Source organism: Poecilia reticulata, linkage group LG2 (genome assembly GCF_000633615.1).
Source record: "Poecilia reticulata strain Guanapo linkage group LG2, Guppy_female_1.0+MT, whole genome shotgun sequence".
Classification (NCBI taxonomy): domain Eukaryota; kingdom Metazoa; phylum Chordata; class Actinopteri; order Cyprinodontiformes; family Poeciliidae; genus Poecilia; species Poecilia reticulata.
The window spans coordinates 26654498-26666314 of NC_024332.1; the positions used below are offsets into that span (position 1 = coordinate 26654498).

General features: G+C 40.1%; 1 protein-coding gene across 1 annotated transcript in view; it reads left to right on the forward strand.

Moving 5' to 3' along the window:
• The first annotated feature begins 6 nt into the window (after window positions 1-6).
• The window catches only part of LOC103457860 (protein NLRC3-like), a 12976-nt gene continuing 1165 nt past the window's right edge, over window positions 7-11817 (forward strand). Inside the window, exons 1-2 of the mRNA XM_017309642.1 lie at window positions 7-25; window positions 4007-5747. Coding sequence (XP_017165131.1) covers window positions 4051-5747 — 1697 coding nt within the window. The 5' untranslated portion in view covers window positions 7-25; window positions 4007-4050. The remainder of the gene's footprint in view (window positions 26-4006; window positions 5748-11817) is intronic.

An 11817-nucleotide genomic window follows, 5' to 3' on the forward strand; every position in this document is an offset into this window, starting at 1 on the left:
TTGTCCTCTGACTGCTTTGGTCCAGGTGAGACACACAGTTCATTAAAGCTGCTTTTACAGCCTTTACTTTTGAGTCAACTGTAATTGATAAATAAATTTGTCCCTTTCAAATATTTTCTGATTTCAAAACTTGTAGCAGAGAAAAAGTTAAATATATTAATCTGCTTGATGTTTGATGACACAATATGGATTCTTCTTCCAGCAACTGAATATGTGATATGTTAAGTTTTAAAACTTGATGGGTAAACATGGATTATGATGGGATTGTTTTCACCCGGAATGACGCTCCACAAGATCATTTTGTGCAGCTTGTGTACAAAAACGGAGATAAAATGAATGTTTCTGTAGATTTACTTTTAAATGAGCAGCAGCTGTGGTTAACTCTCCTCTGATGTTTTCAGCGACACTCAGCAATGGAGAACCTCAAGGTTCTCGTTGTGATGGACTAAAATAAACCCAAATATTTCAGTTTGCCTTTGTGAAATTAATTGCTGGCCTAAACATAATAATAAAGACTCAGATCAGCTGATTATTTTTCTATACAAATAAATTCTGGCACTTTATTTTTTTTAACCGTGCAACTTTATAAATTTAGGCAATGCAGTCAAAATATGTAAACCAATAACCACACATGAACTTGATTTATTTACTTTAAATCCAAATGAAAAATAGCTAATGTTATGTAGTTTGGTCTTTCATGTATGTGCAAACTGCAGCTCCGACAGAACTCTGAGCACAGCTGCATCATTTCTCTCTTTATTGCTTCCTGTTTTTCAGAGCGACAAATTAAAATCTGGAATATATTTAGATAACCATGCTGTAAATCTTCCATAAGTGATGAACATATGCAATCATAGAAAGGTGGTCAGTAGTGTCAGCTTTTTACAGGACAGACGATTAATACGTTCAAAGCCAAAAGGCTAGATAGAAAAACAGGGGAGGGCTAAGAAAATATGCAATAGGACATTTGTAAAACTTTGATCTTAATGCTCTTTTCCACACCTGATATTCCACTAAACTCATTTTGATTGGGACCAAAATTGCAACATTTGTTACATTTTCAGCTGCTGCATTTCTCAGCAGCTGAAAGTTTTCAGCAAGACAACGCAAGCCTTGAAGCGGGGCTTCTTTGGACACGCCCCCTTTTTACTCGGCACGAGCCTTGAAGCCTGGATTCAGATGGTCCATCACTACCGAGTACAGGTGAGGTTGGCTGCCTGCGTATTTACAACTGCTTGTACATTGTGGTTATAGAGCCTTTTATCAGCAGAAACTTACGGGCGTATTTACCTCCACGTTTGATCGTGAGTGGAGTGGTTCCTGCAATAAGTGCCAACATTTGTGAGCGTTCCCATTTGGGTGCAAGTGAGAAGAGCTTGGCCTGATCGGTAGTGGATTCAGTGACAAATCTTGTTTGTCACTGAATCTTGTTTATTTCTTCGTTTTAAATTGTTTTTATTATTTAGGAATCTCAACTGATCGCCACACATTTAACGCTGTTGCTTTGCCCGGACTGAGTCACAGCTTACTTGGCGGTCAAAAGAGGCCGGTGTGTGGGACACGCCCCCCGCGAAGACCAGAACAAGGAGCGGCTGCGCGCTCCGTTTCGGCCCTGTCGAGCACAAGAACTCTTTATTATTTTATTTACACTCATATTTTATATATATCTCTTTTACTGCCTGTATTTTAACAATTTTTTTTTTTTCCTTAGAGGACCGCCGGTGGTGCGCTCGGACCTGGATGCGGCGTCCGTTTTGGTGTGGTTGTGCAGTGATTAACACAAATAGGTGGAGGGTATTTCAAAGAGTGAGTGACTTCATAGGTGTTTGTTTTGATTTCTTTGTTTTGGAGCCTTTCATCCAGGACCCACCGGTAAGCCTAGTTGGATTTATTTTGTGAGTTTTCTTTTGTTCATGTACAGGTATTTTTATTCTTTTGTGATAATAAATTATTATTGACTTAACCCGTCTCTTGCTGATTGCAAAACCGGACCTGTGTCCTTTTACCGTTAATTCCTGGGTGATAACCCTAGGTGGCGTTGTTGGCAACAAACAAAATGAATTGTATGGTCAAACCACTGAATGCCACATGACGTTTTATCTTTTTCTTTAGGATAGAAAGGSACAACAAACCTATGATATAAATAGAAACGTTCCGTAAGCAGGAAAGAAATAAAAATGCATCCAAATTATTTGGACTATTTCTGAGTTAATATTGGGGTAATAAGTCATCTAATTGTGTCTCTGTTGTGTTCGTAGTTTGAATGGTTTAAAGGGCTGCTGTCAGGGCTGTTCCATCTTAGACTTAACGGACTTAAACATGCAGTGAATAAATTGACTTTCAATCAGTTTTTTTTTGCCCCAAAGAGTTAATAATAAACATGTTTTATTATAAAACACAACTGGTGATAGAGGGCGCTGCCCTTGCAGGAGGAAATAGAAAAAATAAGAAAAAACATCAGGTAAGGTAAGGAGAGGGAAAACGGCCTATCTCACACTCTGCTCTTTGCAGGGCAGAGCTTGAGATGAAGAAAAACACCTCAGCACTTAAGCACATATAAACACATATAGACAAAACAAGCCGGGTACGAGAAGGAGTATGATGTGCATATGGGTCTTATGTGAGTAATGTGTGTGTCAGACCATGAACCATAACTGAAGCACAGACAATCATTTGCTCATGATTGTCTGTGAATATAGTGTCGGGTTCACACACAGCGTAAACAGTTCAGGGCCACAGATGTTCAGGGAGGTGGGGGGCAGCAGAACAGAGCCTTCTTTAGACATAACCAGAGGAGGATAGCTGGCCAGCCTGGGGAGCCAGATTCCGATAGCAATAATTTGTTTAGGTCAGGCTGACATTCATTTAATGCCTTCCTTGAAAGTCTCGCAGGTGCTTCTCAGTGGCAAATCCAAACAGCCGAATTTAGGGTCTTCCACCTGATCCGAGTGTACAACGTTCTCCAAGGTCACACCATATTCACTCTGAGTCCGAGATCCGCTGCTTGGCCAAGCTCCTGTTCCAGGATCACACCCAGTCTGCGGCTCAGCTCTCGTATAATCTCAGTCTGAGTGTTGATCGCTCTGCAGATCCCATCAACCTTACCCAGCAGCCTCAAAGTTGCCAAAACTGCCGCCGGTATCTTCCAAAATTTCCGGTAAGATGGTTGATACCAACTCCGATTGTTGGAGTTGGTATCAACCAATTCCAACAAGCAGAAAACCTGTTAACATAAATCCAATCATGTACAGACCTTCAATATCCTCGACTGACAGCATCGTCAGACATACGGTCTTCCACTTTCATGTAGAATCCATCGTAAATCCTGCGAAGAATGTCCCGTCGGGACACGAGAGTTCCCCTTTACCGGGTTTCCCAGTGGAAAAAATTTTATCAATTGCGTTGAGAGACCAGCTGACCAGATCCATAATTTGCAACTTTGTAAGCTATTCAGAAAGAAAGACTGAAAACACAGGACACAGACGCTGAGCAGGGAAGATAGGGAGGTCACTGAGACAGAGAAAGTGCGTCCTCCTCCTGCGAAGAACAGAGCAGGGGACTGATTACCTGCGATAATAACTCAGAAATAGTCCAAATAGTTTGGTTGTATTTTTATTTCTTTCCTACTTACAGAAAGTTTCTGTTTATATTATAGGTTTGTTGTGCCTTTCTGTACTAAAGAAAAAATATATAAAACATCAGATATTTCACAAGGAGATATTAACATTCATGGAACAACCTTACTTAACCTTGTATTAAAGCAGAAAGTATGGCGGCCGCCATAAGAAAGGCTTACAGTAATCAATTATGCTGCATGAACTGATCAGTAGATTATTGCGAGGGAACACAAAACCTTTTGTGAGGGGACGCAAAGGTTTTGAGAGAGAACGCAAAAGTATTGCAAGGGAACACAAAAGAAAAAAATTCCCAATGTCAATATCAAAAATAATTGTATTCCTTATATTTAGCTGAAGTGTCTCCTCTTGTATGTTTTCTATGTTTTCAGATTTTGATATTCGGTGTCAACAGGAGCTTAAAGAGTATCTGAAGATGAAATTCCAAGGTCTCTGTGAAGGCGTCGCTGAATATGGAAGTGAAGCCGTTCTGGACCAGATCTACACAGAGCTCCACATCACAGAGGGGTTAACTAGAGAGGTCAACCAGGAACACGAGGTCAGAAAGATTGAAACGGCATCCAGGAAACAAGAAACAATCAGACGAGAAGACATCTTTAAAGTCCCACATGGAAGAGATCAACCAATCAGAACAGTGATTACCATGGGAGTAGCTGGCATTGGGAAAACACTGTTAACACAGAAGTTCACTCTGGACTGGGCTGAAGGCAAAACCAACCAGGACATTGATTTCATTTTTCCATTCACTTTCAAAGAGCTGAATTTGCTGAAAGAAGAAAAGTTCAGCTTATTAGGCCTGATTCACAAATTATTTTCTAAAACCAAAGGAATCAGCAGCTTTGAAATGTTCCAGGTTCTGTTCATCTTTGATGGCTTGGATGAGAGTCGACTTAATCTGGACTTCCAGAACAACGAGATCCTGACTGATGTTACAGAGTCCAGCTCAGTGGATGTTCTGGTGACCAACCTCATCAGGGGAAATTTGCTTCTTTCTGCTTTCCTCTGGATAACCACACGACCTGCAGCAGCCAATCAGATCCCTGCTCAGTGTGTTGGCATGGTAACAGAGGTCAGAGGGTTCACTGACCCCCAGAAGGAGGAGTACTTCAGGAAGAAATTCATAAATGATGATGATAAGGCCCACAGGATCATCTCCCACATCCAGAAATCAAAAAGTCTCCACATTATGTGTCACATTCCAGTCTTCTGCTGGATCACTGCTAATGTTCTGGATAATGTGATGAAGACCAGAGAGGGAGGAGAGCTGCCCAAGACCCTGACTGAGATGTACATAGAGTTCCTGTTGGTTCAACTCACAATTAAGGAGGACAAGTATAGTGGAAACGCTGAAGATCCAGACAACAGGAAGTTGATTGAGTCTCTAGGAAAACTGGCTTTTGATCAGCTGCTGAAGGGAAATCTGATATTCTATGACAAAGACCTCAAACGTTGCGGCATCAACATCAAAGATGCTTCGTTGTTCTCAGGAGTTTTCACTCAAATGTTTAAAAGGGAAAGAGGAAGGCACAACATCTCTGTCTACTCCTTTGTTCATCTGAGCATCCAGGAGTTTCTGGCTGCAGTCTACATGCTCCACTGCTTCACCACCTGGAGAAAAACAAAAGTGATCAAGAGTTTGCTGGGGAAATATTATTTTTTCATTTCTTTGGGTGAATTCATGAAGAAAGTCATGGAGAAATCCCTCTGGAGTAAAAATGGCCACCTAGATCTGTTTGTCCGCTTCCTTCATGGTCTCACTGTGGAGTCCAACCAGAGACTCTTAGAAGATCTGCTGGGTCAGACAGAGAACAGTTCAGAAACCATCCAGAGAATCATCACCAACCTGAAGAAGATGAACACTGGTAGAATCTCTCCTGACAGAAGCATCAACATTTTCTACTGTCTGGTGGAGATGAACGACCTCTCATTTACTAAGGAGATCCAACGGCTGCTGGATTCAGGGAAGGAGCTCTCAATGACTGACTGTTCAGCTCTGGCCTTCATGCTGCAGATGTCAGAGGTTGTGGATGAGTTGGACCTGGAGAAGTATAACACATCAGCAGGTGGACGACTGAGACTGGTTCCAGCTGTGAGGAACTGCAGAAAGGCTCGGTGAGTCCAGATGTTTTTATTGTTTTAATGCTGATTCAGCACTATTGTCCTCCTGTTTCTTCTTTTTCTTCAAGATGATTCTGGGTGTTTTTGTCTTTAACTACTTCCTTCATCCTTTGGACTATTTCTTTTTTTTTTACTTTATATTTTGTCGTTTGTGCAGTTTTAGAAATATAAATACATTGACCATTCAGACCCCCACTAACAAAAATTGCAGAGCATCTAGTTGAACAATTAAATGATAATAGTAAAACCCAAAGTGAGTACCTTTACAATAAAAAGAGGTAATTACATTGATCATATGTTTGGGACCAAGTTCAAGTAGACGTTTAATTTCTTCCAATATATTTTTGTCAGCAGCAAGTCTTAATGCAAATCAGTCTCTCTATTGGATGAATTTCCTTATTTGTTTCCTTCCAGACAGGGCCAGCCCAAGCCTCCATGGGGCCCTAAGCCAAATTTGGTTTTGGGGCCCTCTATCCCTGTTAACAATGTGGTCTGGCTGCAATCAGCAGTCCGATCAATAGGTCATTCACACACCTGCTATAAACTTAATGCATCTCTGGCAGTGCTGTTTACATTATAGACATGTATAATATAGGAAACATTTATTGGCCAACTGATTTATCGACCAGTTGATTTCTGGGAGCCGATTTTCTTAATTTTGGGGGATCGTGATTGGCCAATACTTACATGTGAAGCCCATCTTATCCCCTAATCTTATCTTCGTCAGCATAAATCAGCCTCTGTCCTCTTCTGCTTTGCAGTGAGAGGTTTGACTGATAGACCAACCAGGTCAGGTCTGAACATTTACAGTTAACAAGATTCACCCCACTGTTGCAACTCTGTGACTTTCTTGCTGTATTTAGCAACATTTCAGACAAAAAAAATCATATTGGCCAAAATCAAAATCGACAGGTCAAGCTTTTTAAATATCAGTAACCAGAAATCAGCCAGAAAACTCAAATCGGTGTAGCCCTACACACACACTTTCATGACATTCTTTGATTAAATAAATTCTATTAAATAAATTAGATTAAATAAATTTCTCTTAAGCATAACTCCAATAGCTAAAAATTTAATTTATACCAGATGAGTCTTTCTCCCCAAAAAATGTGGACTGGTACCGATACTGGACTGATTCTGAGCCTTCAAATGATTTTAACAGAAGTTTCATGTAACTTAGGAGTTGATGTAAAAATAATGTTTGTTTTAGCCACAAAATGATTCTGCTCAGGAGCAAACAACATATCTCCAACTACAACATTTAGCAACTCATCGAAGTAGCAGCTATGTAGCCTGACGTAGAACCATTTTGCTTGACAATATCAAACATTGAAAAGTTTTAATTATTGTTATCAAACGTTATCAAACATGACGTTTTGAAACCAAAAACACCTCAGAAATATAAAGAGCCAACCATGAGAAACAACTCATTAAAAGTTTAAACTCAGTTTCCTGTTGAACTGGACCGTTCCAGGTCGCTATCAAGCTAATTTTCTATTAGCAGCTCCACTAATCTTTCTGATAAACATTACATTACCAAGGCACATTAATAAATGTGACAACCTTGAACCTAATACAACAAAAGAAAAACAATGTCAGCCCAAATAAATAGTTATATAAAGAATCAAAAAGGCCGTAAAAAATTAATATGAGAAACTGCTTTAAGAACATAGAAAATACAAGTTAAACTAGAAAGTGTGCATTTCCTATGAAAATGCAAGTGTGAATATTGAATGCTCAATGCTGAATGCTTTGGTGAAAATGGCAAAAGCGTTTAAAGCAAACTGCTTAATCTTTGCAGAAATGTCAGAAATGGTCCATGCAGTKTGAAAAACCCAGATAAAAGCCAAAATTAGCTAAAATACTAATGATAACAAATAGGCTACCACTAGCATTACAGTAATATATTCCATGCAATGTAAAAAAATAAAAAATAATAATAATAATTAAAAGAAAAAAAGAAACGGGCTGCACAGTGGCGCAGTTGGTAAAGCTGTTGCCTTGCAGCAAGAAGGGTCTGGGTTCGATTCCCGGTCTTTCTGCATGGAGTTTGCATGTTCTCTCTGTGCATGCGTGTGTTTTCTCTGGGTACTCCGGTTTCCTCCCACAGTCCAAAAACGTGACTGTTAATTGGCCTCTCCAAATTGCCCTTAGATATGAGTGTGTGTGTGTGTGTGTGCATGGTTGTGTATCTCTGTGTTGCCCTGCAACAGACTGGCGACCTGTCCAGGGTAACCCCGCCTCTCGCCCGAAACGTTAGCTGCAGATAGGCACCAGCAATCCCCCTGACCCCACTGAGGGACAAGGGTGCAAGAAAATGGATGGATGGATGGATGGAAAAAAAGAAACATGTAAAACCTAAAATTTGAAAAGGACAGAAACGTTCCTCTATTCCTTCTGATTAAAAACGGTGGGTGAATGAAATCCAAAACTTTCATGGTTTCTGAGATATCAACATTTGTTTGGAGGCATTGTTTAGCACGGTGAATACAAAAAACATGATACATGCAGCACAATAAAAGCAATGTCAAAAGTTCAGATTATTCCCAGGTGTTAAACAGCATAAAAGCAGTTAAACTGCCCAACTTCAAAATGGCCGCTGCCTTGTGTCCTCCATGACAGCCCTGAAGCTGGATGATTGATTTTCATTAATAGGCAGAACCTGAAACATCCACTGTGAAACACAGACATTTTACATTGTAATTCTGAAATCTGCCACAGGATGGAGGTGTTTCCCCCATGGGGAAAAAAATGTAATAAAATTCATAAAAAGCTGAATACAAAAAGTATTAAGGTTATGAACACCAAGAAATATAGCCGGCATTGGGAGCTCAAGCTGCATAGTATAAAAGTTAAATGGTGAAAATAGCACAAAATATGCAGGAGAAGAAGCACGACAAAATTTATGGAGCAACCAGAAAAGTGGAAGTCAATAGTGCCTATAGCAATTCACACTAAAAAGATCAAGACCTGGTGTGGAAACTGGCCACGCCGCAGCAGGAGGCGAACTGGAGGCGCCGATGCTGCCCCCCCAAACACCACATCAATGGAGGTGGCCTTAGTGACTGTTCATAGTTAAATAAAAGAACCAGATTAAGGCTGAATGTCCTGAGTACAGAGAGGAGATTAGGTCGGCTGATTCCGGGTCAGTTAGCGTTAGCAGCTCATCGTTAGCAGCTCATCGTCAGATCTGGTGCCTTTAATAGTTCCTCCCCTATTGTTCTTTGTGTCTGATGGCTCAATAAAAACAGCACAGTGGAGCTGAGGGTTCAGCCAGGGCCACAGAGCCATTCCTGTTGTATCTGATAATCCACATTAATCTGAATCCGAAGCCAATCTGAAGCTTTTAGCTGGAGCAGGTTGACGACTGTCCACTTTCTACTTTGTTAAAGCATCAAATCCAGCAGATGAATGGAGACACAACTGGGAGCATCATGTGTCTGGTCTGCTCCCAGTTTCCTCTGTGGCAGCATTTAATAAGCTGCTGCTGGGAGCCACGTTTCTATAGAATATACTACTATTATTAATGATGAGGAGGATTCTAGATGCTGCAGCAGCAGATATGGACTAAACAAACCCAGAGATGCTAGAGGTCCACAGCAGGCTGGACTTCCTGCTCTGCTCACTTCATTTATAACTCACTTCCTGCTTGGTGGAARATCTCAAGGAGCCAAACGGTCTAGTCCAAGTCAGTGTGAGTCAGAGCTGTGAGCAGTTCCTCCTCCTCTCCATCATCTCCAGTAGTTTCCTTCATTCAGCTCAGTCAGCCTCTTCATCAGCTGCTGCAGCTCCTTTGAGGCTCTGATGCTGCAGAGAAACTGAACTTTCCTTCACAGATGATAGAAGATCTTCAACATCTGACTGAGCTGAAGGTCTGAGGACATGAAGCCTGGACCAGAACCAGAACCAGAACCTGGACTTTAGTCAGGAACTGCACAGACTCTCTGTCGGGTCAAACTCAGTAAACTGAAGATCAGACTGTTATACTTTATCTGTTTATGATTAAGATTGATTTCATTAGAACTGAATTTATTTCTTCTCTCATTACAGACTTAGTGGCTGTAGACTCAGAAAGGTTGAATGTGAAGTTGTGGCTTCAGCTCTGAAGTCCAACCCAGATCTGACTGAAGTGGAAATAAGTGAGATCAACCTAGATAAAGTTGGAGACTCTGCTATGAAGCTTCTGCTTGAGATTCTTGAGAGTTCAGTCAGTAAAGTGAAGATTCTGAGGTTTGTTTTCTCTATTTACCCAATAAAAATCATTTATTGATACTTTAATCCTTAGTTTAATTAATAATTTAATTCTTATATGTATTCTTTTAAAACAACCTGTTTAAATGTCAGAATAAAATCCTAAAAAGCATTTTACTTTACAAATTAATAATTTTCTTGTTTCAGACTGAGATTGAACTTTGTTTTTCAGTTTTTAAATTTTTTTTGATGAACAAAATGAGTAAGTAATTCAAATGAAGTTAATTAATGATGGAGATGTTTCAGTTTGGTTGGTAAAGATTCAGATTGTTTTATTTCTGATTCTGATCTTTACATCCAGAATGAAATGTTGATCCTCCAGTCGAGCCACAAACACTGACCAGTTCAAATCATCATTAATGAAACATTTAAGAAATGACTGATTGTAGAAAAGCAAATCTAGATGAACTGAATGACAGTGAGGTTTGCAGCAGCAGCAGGTTCCTCACTTTGTCCTGAAGCTGTGGTTCTGTTGGGCCGGGTCAGAGAGGAACCGTCCTCTTGGTCAGTGGGTTGGAGCCTCGTCTCTGTGATGAAGCTTCATCAGGTCACATCTCCTTAGGAAATAATGGCCTCCATTGTCTTTCAGCAGCTTTAAGAAGAACCCAAGACCATTAATGAATAAACTGAGTGGTTCTGATCCAGTTACCAAGTCGGGTCTCCAGCTGATTATCAGGAACCAGCAGCCAAAGCCTTCAGTCTATGTAGGTTATTGTTCTATGAGCAGCAACCTGGATGAGCTGAGCTGTTATAGAGCAAAGAATGAAGGAGAGAATCTGAGCTCTGGCGTCTCAATCAGCAAACACTGAACACATGAAGAAGAAACACACACAGCTTCTCTTTACATCACAATTTATTAAAACAACAGCCCAACTTTACAGTTAAATTACTGGATCAATAAAGTCTGATGGTCACTAAACTGGAAACTTTAAACTGAAACTACAAACAAATAATCAGCAGAAAACAGAATAAATCTCAATCAAGCTGCTGAGAGAGAGAGCAAGGCTATGCTAGCTAAGGCTATGCTACCTAAAGCTATGCTATCTAAAGCTATGCTACCTAATGCTATGCCAGCTCATGCTAAAATGAGTTGATCAAAATTTAAAGTAAAGGACTTTTCATCTGAAGACCTAAAGATTCAATTCAGGGTGGATCAGGATTTTTTTTTTTTACTAAATATTAGATCAAAGCCATTGGCATAAAGAATAAGAGAGACATTAAATGGAGCAAACACTGAACAAAAAAAACTAAGGTGAAATTGGATTGAGTTTGCAGTTTCTGATTCAGGAAATGGCAAAAGGGCGATTCCACCTAATGTTTCACTGCCTTCAGCATCTTTTATGAAAGAAAACAAAAAACTAAAACTGGATATAACAGCAAAATTATGGACATTTCTGATAAGGATTTCAGTTCTCATGTGGTCCAGATACAAAAAGAGAATGAAATCACCCTTTACTGAAGTTCCATAAATCACCTCAAGATTTCACCAATACCACACTTAGTTTTAAATATTCTGCTATTAGTTGATATTAATCAGGTTTAAATAGGTGTTGTATTTGAAAGATGCTGAAGGTGGTGAAAAATTAGGTGGAATTGCCTTTTATCCATTTCCTGAGTCAGAAGCTTCAATCAGAAACCAACTTCAGCTTCGTCTGAAAAAAATCCAGACCACTGAGTTTTTCTCTGAGCTCAACAGGCTGCAGGTTCTTCAGGACATGAGTTTTCTGGTCCAGACATCAGAACCAGCAGAGACTGCAGCACATGAATGTGGACCAGGTGTGTTAGGAGAGGTTCTGCACATGCTCAGACTAAA